This window comes from Nomascus leucogenys, chromosome 7b (genome assembly GCF_006542625.1).
Source record: "Nomascus leucogenys isolate Asia chromosome 7b, Asia_NLE_v1, whole genome shotgun sequence".
Taxonomy (NCBI): Eukaryota; Metazoa; Chordata; class Mammalia; order Primates; family Hylobatidae; genus Nomascus; species Nomascus leucogenys.
In genome coordinates, this window is record NC_044387.1 from 10,607,987 (window position 1) to 10,626,011 (window position 18,025).

The following is an 18,025-nucleotide window of genomic DNA, read 5'->3' on the forward strand; positions in this document are numbered from 1 at the left end:
CAGAATTACTGCATTTCAGAGTATGGATCCACTCTGTGCTGTCTTCCATGTACCACTCTGAAAGAGGGTGCAAGTTTACAGATCCATTAACTGTGCCTCCTCCTCCCCACCTCTTACTCCCTCCTCCAAACTACCCCTAGTCAGCCCTGCAGTCTGTAGGCAAACCACACAGGAACTAGCACATACGGGGCTTCGGAGAGTTGGGTGTGAGCCTTAGATTATGTGGTTTTGTTTTCTTGCTGCCAGAGTTGAACTAAAATGCAGGAGGTTCACTGAAACACTTTGCTTCTTCATGCTTGGTTTCAGTTTTAACAATATCCCCCCTGAACACTTATGTTCACATAAGAAAATTTATAGTTCTTGATATGGTCCATCAGCAAGCTGATCTTAAGGAAAACTCTTATTCTCTTAGTATGGTCATGCATCCAGAGGAACATTAGGGCTTCTTGGGGGAACTTATTTAAGAGCAACCTCGATCACTCACAATGTTAAAATCCCAGGGAAGATGCTTTGTTCATACATTCAGCCTGTAATATTACTCTTGACAAAAAAAAGAAGAAACATTCTGAGCTAGGATGCATTCTCACCCCAGGTTTGCCACAGTTCAGCATGAGTTGGAACCAGTTCCTTCGATTTCTGGGACTTCAATTTGTGTTGAGTCTTGGGCTGAAGGCTTTCTGGGATTTAAGACTTTCCATTGACCTTGAGTTTTGTTACCTTCAACTTCCTTAGTTCTTACTTTTAAATGTACCACTCACCCTTCCCCCTATATCAACTGCAACTTGTGAAGGCCTCTTCCTTTCTCTTTGCTCTTGCTAGAAAATGGATTGCCAACGTTGCATTTTTACAGAAAATTAGAGACATTGCTACTTGCTAAGTGGCGCCATTCAGAGTTTGGGGACTGGATCCAAGATGAGGAGGGAAATGTTGGCTCCCTGGGATGTTCCTAGCATTAATCCCTAGAATACCAAGAAGAGAGTGTCAAGGAGAGATTCAATTTGGGGTTCTAAAATTTAAACTTTTTCTGTAATGTGAAATGGCATCCTTTTCCATCTCTTTGCTTCTTTATATCTAAACCTTGCTTAAAATTTACTTTCTTAAAACCTTTTCCTTGGTTATAATTGCTCAACATTTTTATTGAAATAGAAAAGAAGAATCAGCAGAGTGTCAAGGTGACAGAAAATGCTCAGTAAATATTTGTCGAATGAGTTAAAGGAAGTAATTTGCTACCCATGACTCCTTTTTTTTTTTTTTTTTTTTTTGAGACAGAGTTTTGCTCTTCTTGCCCAGGCTGGAGTGCAATGGCACGATCTTGGCTCACTGCAACCTCTGCCTCCCAAGTACAAGTGATTCTCTTGCCTCAGCCTCCCAAGTAACTGGGATTACAGGTACCTGCCACCATGCCTGGCTAATTTTTTTGTATTTTTAGTAGAGATGGGGTTTCACCATGTCGGCCAGGTTGGTCTTGAACTCCTGACCTCAGATGATCCGCCCGCCTCAACCTCCCAAAGTTCCGGGATTATAGGCGTGAGCCACCGCACTCGGCCCTGTAGCTCCTTAATAACAGACTTTCTTTTTATTAATGCAAGTTTGTCAAATTTTCTTAAATCCTAGCTATATCTGAAAAGGATCTCTGCTATTTCCACATGTTATAAAGATAAAATTTAAAAATAACAACATCTTGCTACTTTAAAAATAATAATGTCTCAACCTTGACCTCAGAATTCTTCAGCCTCCTAAGGACCTTCTTGGATCATTACATTGAACAGCTCTATTGCCAAGTTTTTAAATGCTGAAATCCTCTGGCTACAGTCCTTATTCTTCCATAGCTCCCAAGTCAATGGTTTTGAAATGGTTAAAGGAGTCCCTAAAATTCTATGGTTGGGGAGTGGGAGCGAAGGGAAAATGTTGAATGGTGTTACACGGAAAGCATCACGGTGTTTTCAGCTTGTACCCTAATGAGGAAGCTAATTTTGCACCGGGCACTACTCCCCAGGGAGCAGAATATAATCCTTCCCCTTACAAGCATGGGACAGATTGCAGAACAGAAAAATCTCAAAGGCAAGTTATTTTGGTAGTAAGTACTGATTGACAGACATGTTATGTAGAGCATAGTGGGAGGGAAGCAAGGCCACTTGAGTGGTTTATTTCATAACAGCTCTGTAACTGAACGAGTGCAAAGGCAGACCCTAAGAATAAAGATCCTAATGTGAGAATGCCAGCATTTCAGTACTCACTATCATGAGATACTCAGAAAAATAGCAGCAAGATGAGGAGGATACAGTAACATGTGAAATCTGGACTTAGCCACAGTGGAGAAGTTTCTTTTTTAAACCTTACTTCATTTAAAATTTTTTTAATCAATTCCTTTTGAGGGGTCATTTGTTTATATCTGAACTTCCGGTTTGTTTTGTTTTTTGTTTTGTTTTGTTTTTTGGAGACTGAGTCTCACTCGGTTGCCCAGGCTAGAGTACAGTGATGCGATCTTGGCTCTCTGCAACCTTCACCTCCTAAGTTCCAATGATTCTCCTGCCTCAGCCTCCCGAGTAGCTGGGATTGCAGGCACCTGCCACCATACCCAGCTAATTTGTATATTTTTAGTACAGCTGAGGTTTCACCACGTTGGTCAGGCTAGTCTCGAATTCCTGACCTCAAGTGATCTGCCTGCCTTGGCCCCCCAAAGTGCTGGGATTACAGGCATGAGCCACTGCGCCTGGCCAATATCTGAACTTCTTGCCATAAATATGCTCAATTTAACTTTATGGTAAAATATGTACTTCTTATTCAATAGTGTGAATTCAGATATCCTCATTTCATTTATTCAATAAATAAAGTTTGAACACCTACTCTGTGTTAGGCCTATTCTAGATGCTGGAAAACTATCAGTGAACAAAACATAATCTCTGCCCTCCAGGATCTTACATTCTGGTAAAGGGAGAAACAGGAGGTACATCAGATGGTCCTACTGTTAGGGAGAAAAATAAAATGATGCAAGAGCCACAGGGAGTGTGGCTGAGATGGGGGTTGTGATTTTATGTTGGGAAATCAAAGGACATTTGAGCAAAGTCTAGAACAAAGTGAAGAAGCCAGTACTTCCCGGATGGACATCTGGGGTAATAGCTTTTGCAGGTATAGGGACTAGCAAGTGCAAAGACTTCAGGTGGAGACATGTTTAACACTGTGAGTGAGGTGGAGAGGAGTTGGGATGGAGATCAGAGACAGAGCAGAACATGTAGGGCCTTGTTGGCCATAGCGAGGCCTTTGGATTTTACTCTGAGTGAGATGGAAGCCAATGGAAGATTTTGAACTGGGGAGTAATATGATCTGACTTGGGTTTTAAGTTTTAAAAGGGTAGCTCTGGCTGTTGTGTTGAAATTAGATAGCAAGGAAGCAAGAACAGAAGAAGAGAGACCAGTTAGGAGCCTGCTATTGGCAGGGCACAGTGGCTCACGCCTGTAATCCCAGCACTTTGGGAGGCCGAGGCGGGCGGATCACCTGAGGTGGGGAGTTTGAGACCATCCTGACCAACATGGAGAAACCCCGTTTCTACTAAAAATACAAAATTAGCCAGGCGTGGTGGCGCATGCCTGTAATCCCAGCTACTCAGGAGGCTGAGGCAGGAGAATTGCTTGAACCCGGGAGGTGGATGTTGTGGTGAGCCAAGATTGCGCCATTGCACTCCAGCCTGGGCAATAAGAGCAAAACTCCGTCTCAAAAAAAAAAAAAAAAAAAAAAAAAAAAGAGGCTACTTTCATAGTCCAGACCAGAGATGGTTGTGGCTTAAAACAGGATGATGTAAGTGGTGGGAAGTGGTTGGATTTTGAATATACAGGGTGGTCATAAAGTCTAGAAACATAGATAATGTTATTGTATCTTGTATTAGAATGTAGCATCAACAAATCATTTATTATCTAGACTGGGTAGCCACCTTGTATTTCAAAGGTAAGCTCATGAATATCATGAGAGCTGTGAGCGACAAAGACAGGAGTTAAGGTGACTCCCAGGTTCATGGCCTGAGAACCCAGAAGCAAGGATGTGTCATTTACTGAGACAGGAGAGACCGTGGGAGAGCAGGTTTGGAAGGCAAGACCAGGAGTTTGGTTTTGGACTTACTGAATTTGAGATGCCCATGAGACATCCCAGTGCAGAGGTCAAGGTAGTTAGATACATGAGTTTGGAAGTCAGGAGAAGCTGAAGAGAAAACCTTGAGAGTTGTCAGAATCGTAGAGTATTTACTGCTTTGCAACTGGATAACACTACCTGTGGAGTGAATACAGACAGAGAAGACAAGGGGTTAGAGAATGGGCTCCTTCAAAGTTGAGAGGTCACAGAATTGAGAACGGATGAGTCAAGGAGATAAGGAGAAATGGTGTCCTGGAAGCCAGGTGAAGCAAACTGTGTTCACTTTTATAGGACCTCAAGTTCAAAAAATTAAAGGAAAAAACCAACCACGCTACCATAGAGCAATATTTGTATTTAGTGGATGTTACAGTATTGCAACTAAATTGTGCCCCCAAATGGAGGAAAGCAGATAAGAAGGACCCCTTACATATTGTCACTTGAACAGGGTAAATTCCACTAAGTTGGGAACACTTGACACTTTTGCCAAGCCTAACTAATTCCCTCACTGTTTATTGGGACTTCAGTCTTTAATCTTACCCTGTCTCCTACTTCCCATCTGCCTCCTCAATCACCTTCTATATGCTGACTACTCTGAAGTCTATGAACCTAGCCCCAAACCCTCTTCTTTCAGTTACCTCTATTCAACTGTCCCCTGAACATCTCCCACCTGTCGCTCAGATTCAAAATGTCCGAAGCAGAATTCCCCATCTTTCCTGTCCAACTGGCCCCTCAGATCATGTTCATCTTGGTGAACAGCAACAGTCATTTACTTGGTCACCCCAAAAAGAAACTTAGTCCCTGTAGACTCCTCCTTCTCTCTCATTGCTACATATATTCAGAGCCCGGTCCCATAACTTCTACACTTTAACATTATATGTAAAGTATATGTGTAAGAGGAGAGTGAGCAGAGTGGAGATTCACACTATGCCCATGACCTCTGCCTTAGTTATGGCCTTCATCACTTATTGCCTGAACTATCAGGACATTCTGTTCTTCTTCCAGTTCCTCTGCTTCCAATCTACTTTTTGAGCACACACACAGATTTTAAAAGGAGAAAATGAATGAATTTAAAAATAAAAAATTGGAATCTCTGACCTTCTCCAAATACAACAAGTCGACTTGTGACTGAGTTGCCGACAGAGCTTAAAATCAAGGACCAAAGATTGGTCCTTAGAGTAGGGGAAAGGGCTAGACACAGGAGATCTGGGTTCAAGTTTTAGGTAAACTGCTTCCTAGTTAAATATCTCTGGACAATTATTGTAATCTATTTGTTTCTCCAAACTCAGTTTAAGCTCACCTCCTCCAGGAAGCCTTCCCTGACTATGCAGATACAGACAAGTCCCCCTTTCACTCCCATAACATTGTCTGCCTTTATTATGGCAACTACTTACAATTGCTGATTTATTCCTGTTTCCTCTATTAGAGTATTAAACTATAACTTCCTTCTAGTCTCATAGCTCAGCATAGTGCTTGGCAAATAGCAGGTGCTCAATAATGTAGAATGTATGCATATTCCACAAACTCAGCTTTCTCACCTGTACAATGGGATAATAATGTCTACTTCTCAGCATTCCTTTGAGATTTACATAAGCTATACATATAAAAAAACTTCATAAACTATAACTCAATGTATAAAATACTTGTAGTTTGTCCCCCACTATTTTATAAAGTCAAAATATCTCAACATAATATTCAAGGCCCTGAACAATGTTTTCCAGGTCACCTTTTCGATTTCCCTCTGGCTCCCACCCCATTACTCTATATTATAGCCAGCCAAATAATATTCCAAACTCACCAACTTCTTTCATACCTCCTATCATTTTATATTGGATTCACCTATCTACATGTCAGTATCAAAAACGTGGGCTATTATTATTATAATTATGACTGTAGTAGGAGATAGAAACAAATGTTGCTTCTGTCTACTAAGTGTTTTGTTATCCTCTGTCTTTTCCCCTCATCCTAGTCAATATTCCATTAAAACACAGGTTCGATTACATTTTTCAATGCCTACTGGATAAAATCACCTTGTAGTATGGATAAGGTTCTTCAAGATCCGACTTCCCTCTGTTATTTAACCTTCCTCTGCTGCTCCACTAATAGCCTTTGTGACAGCTGTAGTAACTATAGTACATGTAGGTTTTCTCCAAGATAATAGGCTGGCTCAGCTTTCATGCCTTTACACATGATGTGTCCTTTGCCTCTTACGGCCTCCTCTACTTTGTGTATCCAGTGAACTCCCTGTCATCCTTTAAGATTCAATTCAGATGTAAACTCTTCTGTGAAACCTGCCCTTAAATACTCAGTGGCAGAATTAGATGATCTCTTCTCTCTTATCATGCCATACATATCTTGTTACAATCTTCTCTGACGGTGCCTGTCACCTCCACTAGCCTGTAAACGTATCCAGCAGAGGGCTGCTTTTTATATCCGAGTCCTTACTGTCTGGCACAAAGCGGGTGCTCACGGAAAATCAGTTGAATACATCAGCAACTACCCATCAGTGGCACCTGAAGCCATCAGTCACTGGAGCTACCCCATCATTGCCCATCACACACACTGCTCTTCATAGACTACTATTACATTCTCTGTCCTTTGAGGTGGCAATCACGTGCTGGTGGTATTTCTAGTCAGTTGAAATGACAGTAGTAACACACTTTTAAACATTTATTCTTTGAAAGGAGGATTGGGACAGTGTGACAGCCCGGCAGCCTGTGAAACGAAGACATTTACCTTCATTCCCCTTGGTACCCTCCAGCTCAGGTATCTGCAACCATCTTGCTTGAGGCCCTGAGAGGAACTGCACCAGGGCAGGAAGTGAGGAAGCGGAAGTGAGGAAGCAGAAGTGGGGACCGGCCTGGGCCCTTGCGCCTGGCTGCAGTAGGTGGAATATTCTGGGGCTAGGAGGTTTGGTCGTTGGGCAGCGGCCGACTTTCCTCTCAGGTAACAGCTTCTGCTTGGGAGTGGTGATGGGGCTCAAGGCGGGTCTGGAAACATAGGCTGCCATCCCACCTCCCGTTTCCTGCCAGCACCGTAGGAGTCCAGGTCGGGGCAGGAGGGCGACGAGGCCGTTACCATCCGCAGGAGGCGAAATCCCTGTGGCGTGACGTGACGCCATCACGTCCCTCTCTCCTTCTAGAAGCTTTCCTGAGGTCCAGCCTTCCCCTCCACTGCCAGTTCTCCTAGAGTAATCGCTGGTCTGATTCTCTGTGTGGCTGAACACCCAGCACCTGGCTCATCTGGTACACAGTAGTCATCTGAAATGGGGGTTGTATGAATGAAGACGAGGATGCCGAGGAAAGGCCCTGCCCACATAAAGTTGATTCTTGCTCAGCCTCCACCCGCCATTTTCAAAATTCTTTCCAAAGCATCTCGTTTCTTCCTCCGCCACTGCCCTGTCTGGCGATTATTCTTTGTGTTGCGGATGAGGGAACCGAGACTTAGAGAAGTTGTTAAGTCTTAGTTAGGAAATGGCAAAGCAGGACCTCAAATCATGGCTTTGAATCCTAATTAAAGGAGAGAGATGAGGCATGTGAAGGCCCAGGTGTGAGCCCATTGTGAGCGTTCAATGAAGAGTAGCTGTTTACTCCAGGGGGTGAGGACTGTGTCTTGTGCGCCTGTTTCTCCATTTCCTAGAATGAGCCTGCCACATGGTAAACTCTGGAAAATTATTAGTTGAATAAATTAATGAACACACACTTGGGGCTCAAAAAGATTAGATTCTCTGCCTCTGACAGTATTCTTTTCATCAAAACAGTAACACCTCCTAATGGCATGGTAGTCTCTATAAGCATTCTCCTGTAGCATTCTTGGCCAGAGCGCATTTCCTTCCTAGTCAAACTCATGTCTATAGGCAGAACCTGTACAAACACAAGAGCTGTTCTTTCCTCATAGTTCCACCTTAAATGCATCTTTTCAGAGATGCCTCTGGGCACTCAGCCTCTTAGATGCTATTGTGATTATTGTCCCAAGTCTTTGGATAAAGTCAGTTCAGCTCCTCTGTTCCTTATTCTCAATCCTGAAATCCAAAAACTTTTGGAAACCAATTTTTCCTCCAACTCATTTGGTGGTAAAACTTGGCCTGAGGCCATTTGTAGTCTTTATTCCAAATATTTACATGTTTTTATTGCAGACATGTTAATGTGTCTAATTGTTCAGAGCAGCCCCACACCTTGCTGTGGGTATCATGTAATATATGGTATAGACATGGCACTACTCTTGAAAATTCCACCCCTACCACCGCACCCAAAAGAGAATTTCCACAACTCATCTGGCCTCAAAGGATTGGGATAAAAGATCGTGGACCAATAGTTTAACGCCACCTGATAAATCATTTCCTGTTAGAATTCAGATGAAACGGGGGGAAGGAAACAGCATTGTGAAAGTGGGCAGATCTAAAAAGAACACTAAAAGACCTTTTCTACGTAATCATTTGTTTTGCTGGGAATTATTTAGGAGAGAAAGCTCCTTAACTGAATGGTAAGTTTTAATGTGAGGTTCATGTTTTATATTTCTCCACAAAGCTATACAAATGGTAGGTACTCAAGAAATATCTGTTGATGATTTGAAAATATTTGCTCAAAACTATAGAATTTTACTTGACAATTATGAGAGCTAGATTTTATTTTTTTTTAATGTCATGCTTTATAGGAGTTTGTGACCATCTGGGCAACTAGTAAGAACTCGTGTCTAAAAAGAAGATTTTTTTTTTTGAGGCTCACGCCTGTAATCCCAGCACTTTGGGAGGCCGAGGCAGGCGGATCACTTGAGGTCGGGAGTTCAAGACCACCCTGGTCAATATGGTGAAACCCCGTCTCTACTAAAAATGCAAAAAATTAGCTGGGCTTGGTGGCTCATGGCTGTAGTCCCAGCTACTTGGGAGGCTGAGGCAGGAGAATCGCTTGAACCTGGGAGGTGGAGGTTGCAATGAGCTGAGATCGTGCCACTTCACTCCAGCCTGGGTGACAGAGCAAGACCGTGTCTCAAAAAAAAAAAAATTTTTTTTTTAATTAGTTAGGCTTGGTGGTATGCACCTGTAGTCCCAGCTACTTGGGAGGCTGAGGCAGGAGAATTGCTTGAGCCCAGGAGTTTGCAAGCAGCCTGGGCTACATAGTGAGGCTTTATCTCAAAAAAAAAAAAAAAGTGATTATAATTTTAAAGCTATAGAATCAGTGCAGGTTTATCCCAAGGCAGAATCATTCAATCATTGTGTTATTTGCACAACACATGTTTCTTGAGTACCTACTGTTGCTAATTAGCTGTTAGGGATAGGAACACAGTGGTAAATAAGACAGTCAAGGTCCCTGCCCCCAAGGAGCTTCTAGTTTGGTGGTGAAGAAAGGCACTGAGCAAATGACAAATAGGTAAGTACAGATTGTTATAAGTGCAATGAAAGAAATTAACCAGGTTCTGGGGAGACCTAAGTAGTTAGTGAGGTCGGTGAAGACCTCTCAGATTTGTGACATGAAATACTTAACTTCTTCCCTCTATTTCTAAATATTATAGTGAGTTGGGTAGCCAGACAACCATGATTCAAATGTGGAAAATTACCCTCTTGGGCACTAATTTTGTCTCATGTCAATTTTTGTCACATCACTGTAGTTACAATCTCACAGTTATTTGATGCTATGTGTAAGCAGCATTTTCATGTAGTCAGGTGTCTAAAACATAATAAACCAACATATAATTTACAACTAACACCAATTAATTGAGCTCCTTGTCAGTTTGAAAAGACAGCAGTAGTAGAATGGTGTCTTACATGTTCTACATTCATATCACAAGGTAAAGTTCAAGTCATTGTACATTAGTAAGTGATAAGAATTCACTTCTCTAGACTTTTTTCCTTGTGATTTTTCTAATGGTTGGGGTTGTATTTAATTCTGATATGGTGTCATGTAAATTCATTTTAAACTACTCTATTGGATTAGAAGGCTATTATTTTGATATTTTTCTGGGTTAGAAAATTCATTTAAGAAAACAGTTTTTAAAAGTTTAAAATATAGGTTAGACAATGTAGAAAAACCTAAAAATTACGATTGTCCTTCCAAATATAGATAGCTATCCAAAAAAGAAAAAAAAATTAACATTTGTTGTTCAGTTCCAGCAAGTTATGATTCTAACAGGGCTTTAAAAGAAAATAGACTCGTGAAGAAACGGATCAGTATTTGTTGCTCTAAGCCAATGTCATAGTGCATCTCTGCATTGAGTGAGTTTGGTAGAGGGAAAAAAAGGACAATAGAAAAAGAAAACCCTCCTGCTTGACAATTTTAATAGCTTTACTGAAATATTATAAATCAGTTTTTCACTGCAGGAAGGAGCCAGATAAAAATGACTGTGTTTGAAGTACGAAAAAGAGAAAATCAGAAAGTTGTAGAAACACAACTTCTCTTTTTCTTCCTAGGGTTAATGATAGTGTCTTTCTGAGAAATCTTAATTAAACAGATATTTAATACATTTTATTTTTTATTTATTTATTTATTTCTGAGACAGAGTCTTACTCTTATCTCCCAGGCTGCAGTGCAGTGGCCTAATCTCGGCTCAATGCAACCTCCGCCTCCCAGGTTCTAGTGATTCTCATGCCTCAGCCTCCCAAGTAGCTAGGATTACAGGTGTGCGCCACCAAGCCCAGCTAGTTTTTTGTGTTTTTAGTAGAGATAGGGTTTCACCATGTCGTCCAGGCTGGTGTTGAACTCCTGAGCTCAGGTGATCTGCCCGCAGCGGCCTCCCAAAGTGCTAGGATTACAGGCGTGAGCCACCATGCCCAACCACTCATACAGGTACATTTTCTGTCTTGCTTAGTTAAGAGTGTGTTGTATTTTTACCAAAAAGAGGTTATCTCCTCTTATTTTTTTAAAAAAAGAAGTGATAGTTTATTTAGGATGCTTCTAAAAATTTATGTCTTCCTTTAATACACATACAGAAATTAATCAAGCCTTAGCTAGTTATCTGAGAAGGTCAAGGAAGGGAAGCAAAGCTAAAAGTAGTGAACACATTTGTTATGGATTTTAACATTTTTTCTTTTGTATGTGTGCAGTTTCTCTAGTAAAATCTGATTATAGATCTTCTAGGTTTCGTTGGGTCTGGATGTTCGTCAGGGCTTGAAATCAATTTGGTACATTGTCTTGGCAGCCAGCAGTGGTGAATCACTAGAGAAACTGCAAACTAACTGACCCTCCTTAATACAAAATAATGAAAAAGAGAAAGGGAATGGTTTCCTATAAACTGAATTGATCATTCACAAGCATTGTGTAAAGTTTGGGGGCTGCATTTCCCTTGTAAGTTTTAATATATGGGCCTCTCTGTGTGTCCTTGTTTTGAGATCTGATAGACACAGGCTGATCACTGCAGTATTTAGAGAAATCCTTGCATTATTTGAGTCTTACTATTGACACTGTTTAATCCTAAACTCATTCTTCTTTTTCCAAAGGTGAACAAATAAAGTAATTTAACCTTTCCAATTTACCAGGCTTATCTGGACTAAAATAGCGGTTTTAGGGTACCATGAATTAGCTGTGGAGTCCACTGATGTGCAGCTGTTTGTCTTCATAGTTGATCCTCCTTTTAGGTTTAGCAAGAAAGCAGACTATATTTAGATCTGATTATCAGGACTTTTAGTTTTAAAAAGAATACAGTCATAGGGTCAGTGGGTGATTCTAAGACTCAGTTTTACCCCCATTTTAATTACTCTCACAACATAATATTTTTATACATGACAATATAAAGAGATGCCTGAAATCCTAGCACTTCAGGAGGCTGAAGTGGGAGGATCACTTGAGGCCAGGAATTTTTGAACAGCCTGTGCAACATATTGAGACCTGCATCTCTACAAAATATTTAAAAATTAGCCAGGCAGGCCAGGCACGGTGGCTCACGGCTGTAATCCCAGCACTTTGGGAGGCTGAGGCGGAAGGATCACAAGGTCAGGAGCTCGAGACCAGCCTGACCAACATGGTGAAACCCTGTCTCTGCTAAAAATACAAAAATTAGCCAGGTGTGGTGGCGTGCATCTGTAATCCCAGCTGCTCAGGAGGCTGAGGCAGGAGAATCGCTTGAACCCGGGTGGCAGAGGTTGCAGTGAGCCAAAATCGTGCCACTGCACTCCAGCCTGGGCAACAGAGGGAGACTCCATCTCAAAAAAAAAAAAAAAAATAGCCAGGCATGGTGGCACACACCTGTAGTTCCAGCTGCTTGGGAGGCTGAGGCAGGAGAATTGCATGAACCTAGGAGTTTGAGGCTGCAGTGAGCTATGATTGCACCACTGTACTTCAGCCTGGGAAGCAGGGCAATACCCTGTCTCTGAAAAAAAAAAAGAAAAGAAAGAGATGCCAGAGTGCAAGTTCTGTTTTATAAAATGTTGCTTGTCTGCTGTCCATGTAATGCTTTATAGCCATTATATTTCTGGCCAAAGAGGTTGAATGATATTTTCTGCAGGAACTTTTATGACTAGAAAGACAACCTATATTTCTTTAAATAATACAGGCCAATTTCTCATGAGGGATTTTCCCCTACCTATCCTAGGAGCAGTTATATGGTACGTCAATTCTGGCTGCTGTAAGTGAGGGGCTGATTTAGAAACAAAACCTAGATTTTCATATTGATTTGGTCTTCTATAGACTTAAAAAAAAGTTTAATGTAATTTTTTTTGTACTTTCCTTGCAGGAAATTGATGCTTTATCAACATAGAGATTAATTATTTATATTTGGGAGCAGCATAACTGCGGACCAGTTACCTGTCAAGAGTTTTATAAACCAGTGACATAAACTGTTATTCCATTGCTTTCATCCTTCATCTCACCTTGGAACTTGTATTACTTATGGCGTTCAGGAGACAAGTGAAAAACTTTGTGAAAAATTACTCAGATGCTGAAATAAAAGTCAGGGAAGCAACTTCTAACGACCCTTGGGGTCCCTCTAGTTCTCTGATGTTAGATATCAGTGACTTGACTTTCAACACAATTTCTCTCTCAGAGATTATGAATATGCTATGGCACAGACTCAATGACCATGGGAAGAACTGGCGCCATGTGTATAAATCCCTTACCCTAATGGATTATCTCATCAAGAATGGATCGAAGAAAGTCATTCAGCATTGCAGAGAGGGATTCTGTAACCTTCAAACACTAAAAGATTTTCAGCACATAGATGAAGCTGGAAAAGACCAAGGTAACGGCTAAAGAAGTTTATATAATCTGGGTGTGGTGGTATGCACCTGTAATCCTGGTGCTTGGGAGGCTGAGGTGGGAGGATCGCATGAGTCCAGGCATTTGATGCTGTAGTGAGGAAAGATTGCACCTGTGAATAGCCACCATACTCCAGCCTGGGCAACATAGTGAGACCCTGATCTCTAAAGTTTTAAAAGACGTTTATAGCATGTGCCAATAAAGATTAGGAGTTTGGGGGGATCATTTTATAACAGGAGGTGGGGAAGAGTTGTACTTAAATGTACTAGCTGTCTTTCCTCTGGGACAGTTATAGTTTCCAATTTAATCCTCTGTATTGAGTCTTCAGTGCCTTAGAGAACAATACTTTTTTCAAAAGGAAAAAAAAGTGAACACACTTAGGTTTCTGATAAAATGATACCTCATAGAAAATGAATAAAGTGAATAAAACGGGAGGCATGGCAATTTGGTGTAATAATGTCACTGTAATTCATAATTATAATTAAACTGGCATTTAGTCATAAATTAAGGAAATATTTCCACAGGCTGGAATCTTCAAAGACTATCTAGATGGAAGCAGTTATATGAATACAAAAATTTAGATCATAAAATAATTCTTTCGGGGGCGGAAGAGGAGGTGCAGTAGGGAAAGGATAAGATCCTGAGATGATTCAGTAGTGCCTGATATTCTACAGTGGCAAAAGGCTCAGCACTTCCTCTCCAGCTACTGTAAAATTATAATTTGTGTTTAAAGTGAATAGTCTTATGAATCATGAGAAGAGGATAAAATTCAGAGCATTCTCTCTGGGAAGCATGCATTTTAAAAATAGACCTTTTTTTAAGGGCAGTTTTAGGTTTACAGAAAAATTATGCAGAAAGTTACGCAGAGTTCCCACATACCCTTCCCCACTCAGACACAATTCCTCCTGATAACATATTGCATTAGTGTGGTCCATTTGTTACAGTTTATAAACAAATACTGATACATTATTGTTAATGAAAGTTCATATCTCACATTAGGAGTCACTCTTTGTGTTCTACAGTTCTGTGGGTTTTGAAAAATGCATGGTGTCACGTGTCCACCATTCCACTATCATACAGAGTAGATATGTCCTGTGTTCCATCTATTCATCCTTTTCCTCTCCTCTTGAATCCCTGGCAACCACTGGTCTTTTTATCATCTCTATAGTTTTGTCTTTTCAGATGTCATATAGTTGGAATCTTAAAGTATGTAGCTTTTTCAGACTGGTGTCTTTCACTTGGCAATATGCATTTAAGATTCCTCCATGTCCTTTCATAGCTTGAGAGTTTTTTTCTTCCCTTTTTTAATAACAAAACTTTATTGAGATATAATTCACATACCATACAATTCACCCATTTAAGGTATACAGTTATATGGATTTTAGTGTATTACAGTATAATTTTTTAAAATTGTATAACATAAAATTTGCCTTTGCAAGTGTACAATTCAGTTGCATTAATTACATTCACAGTGTTGTGCGGCCATCACCACTATTTGTAAAACTCTTTCATCACCCCAAACAGAAACCCTGTAAGCATTAAGCAATAGCTCCCCATTCCCATTCCACTAAGGCCCTATCTGTCTCTAAATTTTCCTGTTCTAGGTGTCTCATGTAAGTGGAATCATACAGTATTTGTTCTTTTGTGTCTGGCTTATTTCACTTACCATAATGTCCTCAGTGTTGTCATGTTGTAGGATGTATCAGAACTTTATTCCTTTTATGTCTGAATAATATTCTATTGTATGTACATTACACATTTTCAAAAATTTACTCATCTGTTGATGGACTCTTGGGTTGTTTCTTTTAGCTGTTGCACTGAACATGGGAGTGTAAGTATCAAGTTCTGGCTTTCAGTTTATTTGGGTGTATACTTGGGAGTGGAATTGTTGGATCATATGATAATTCAGTGTTTAGCTTTTTGAGGAGCTGCTAAATTTTTCCATAGTGGCTGTACCATTTTACATCTCCACTGGCAGTTTAAACATGTCCCAGTTTTTCTTGCCAACACTTGTTATTATCCTTTTTTGTTGTTGTTGATTATAGCTATTCTACTGGTTGTGAATTGGTATCTCATTGTGGTTTTGATTTACATTTCCCTAAAGACTAATGATGTTGAACATCTTTTCATGTCGTTGTTGGCAATTTGTATGTCTTCTTTGGTGTAACGTCTATTCAAACCCTTTGCCCATTATTAACTTTTTAAAACAACTGTTTGAGTATTAAAAGTTCTTTATATATTCTGGATACAAGACCCTTATCAGAGAGGTGATATGCAAGTATCTTCTCCGATTCTGTAGATTCCTTCAATTTTGTTGGAGGTGTCTTTTGTGCACAAAATTTTTAAACTTTGAAGTGCAATATATCTATTTTTTCCCTTGGTTACTTGTGCTTTAGGTGTCATATATAAGAAACTATGGGCTCCATTGTCCAATCCAAGAGCATGAAGATTTATACCTATCTTTCTAAGAGATTTATAGTTTTAGCTTGTAGATTCAGATCCTGGGTCCTTTTTGAATTAATTTGTGTATGTGCTGTGAAGTTTAACTTCATTCTTTTTCATTAAGATGGCCTGCTACCATTTATCAAAAAGACCATTTTTTCCCTATTGAGTTATATTGGCATTCTTGCAAAAATCAATTTACCAAATAAGATGTATGGGCTTATTTCTGTACTCCCAGTTGTTTCATTGATCTATATGTCAGGCCTCATGCTAGTAGTGTACTGTTTTGATTACAGTAGCTTTGTAGTAAGTTTTGAAATTAAGAGTGTGAGTTCTCCAACATTGTTCTTTTATAAGCTTTTTTTTTTCTATTCTGAGTCTCTTGCATTTTCATTTGAAGTTTAGCACCAGCTTATGAATTTTGTTAAAAAGATGGCTAGGGCCAGGCACGGTGACTCACACCTATAATCCCAGCACTTTGGGAGGTGGAGGCAGGCAGATCACTTGAGGCCAAGAGGTCAAGACCAGCCTGGCCAACATGGTGAAACCCCATCTTTACTAAAAATGCCGAAAATTAGCCAGGTATGGTGGCTGGCACTTATAATCCCAGCTACCCGGGAGGCTGAGGCATGAGAATTGCTTGAACCTAGGAGGTGAAGGTTGCAATGAGCCAAGATCACACCACTGCACTCCAGCCTGGGCAACAGAGTGAGACCCTGTCTCGGAAAAAAAAAAGAAGATGGCTAGAATTTGGCTAGAATTTTGATGGGCTTACATTGAATCTGTAGATCAATTTGGGGTATATTGTCATTTTAACAATACTAATTTCTCCAATCTTTGTATACAGGATGTCTTTCTTTTTATTTAGATCTTTTTTCATTTCTTTCAACAGTGCTGTGTAGTTTTCAGCATACAAGTCTTGCATTTCTTAAGTTTTTTTCATTTTAAAGATTATTTTCCAATTAATTTCAGAAGTTCTTGCATTTCTGAAAGTTATTTCTAAGCATTTTATTCTTTTTGAAGCTCTAGTAAATGGAATTGCCTTTTTTTTTTTTTTTTTTTTTTTTGAGATGGAGCCTTGCTCTGTCATCCAGGCTGGAGTGCAGTGGCACGATCTCGGCCACTGCAAGCTCCGCCTTCCAGGTTCACGCCATTCTCCTGCCTCAGCCTCCCGAGTAGCTGGGACTACAGCCTGGAATTGTCTTCTTAATTTCATTTTCAGATTGTTCATGGCTGGTGTATAGAAATACACCTGATTAACTGATTTTTGTATATTGATCTATATACTAGATCCTGTCATATACAAATAGTTTCACTTCTTCCTCTCCAGTCTAGATTCCTTGGCTAGAAAGAAGTGTTGAGAGCAGATATCCGGTCTTGTTCCTGCTCTTTGGAGGAAAGCTTCCTGTCATCAAGTATGATGTTAGCTATGGGTTTTTTCATAGATGTTCTTTATCAGGGTGAGGAAGTGCTCTTCCATTCCTAGATGTTGAGTGTTTTTATCATGAAAGAAAGTTGTCTTTTTATGCATTTGTACCTTTTATATGTATAAGATAAGGTATACATGAATGTGTTTAAATTGACTATCATAAAGATCTTTCAGATTTCCTAACAGTTAATCTTAGCACCAAAAAAGTAAGTACAAGTACTCTATGCTAGACTTTATGAATACTCTTGATGATATATTACCACCAAGAGAGCAAGAAAAATACAAGTTAGAACTGAAATGTCAGCAGAAGCATAGTTCATTCATTTGTTGATTATGGAAGGTACATTAGCAATTGATTGGTAACATTGTACACATTATTCACTAATAAAAATTAATGAAAAAGATTCCATTGGGGGAAAATATTATCTTTTACATATTTCTCTTTCTTTTTCTTTTCTTTTCTTTTTTCTTTCTTTTTTTGAGATGAAGTCTCACTCTGTCACCCAGGTTGGAGTGCAGTGGCACTATCTAGGCTCACTGCAACCTCTGACCCCCCAGGTTCAAGTGATTCTCCTGCCTCAGCCTCCCAAGTAGCTGGGACTACAGGCACCTGCCACCATGCCATGCTAATTTTTGTATTTTTAGTACAGACAGGGTTTCACCATCTTGGGCAGGCTGGTCTTGAACTTCTGACCTAGTGATTCACCCACCTCAGCCTCCCAAAGTGCTGGGATTACAGGTGTGAGCCACCGCGCCCAGCCCTTTTTGTGTATTTTCTAATGAATGTGATATACTAGAAGAGTAGCTCTTGGCATAATTTCACTCATACTTAGATAAATGTGCATCTATTGAG

General features: G+C 40.2%; 1 protein-coding gene across 1 annotated transcript in view; it reads left to right on the top strand.

Annotated features, from left to right (window-relative positions):
* The first annotated feature begins 6,969 nt into the window (after positions 1-6,969).
* Positions 6,970-18,025, top strand: part of ENTHD1 (ENTH domain containing 1) — a 145,517-nt gene continuing 134,461 nt past the window's right edge. Inside the window, exons 1-2 of the mRNA XM_003264781.3 lie at positions 6,970-7,065; positions 12,781-13,284. Of these exons, the coding sequence (XP_003264829.1) occupies positions 12,936-13,284 (349 nt within the window). The 5' untranslated portion in view covers positions 6,970-7,065; positions 12,781-12,935. The remainder of the gene's footprint in view (positions 7,066-12,780; positions 13,285-18,025) is intronic.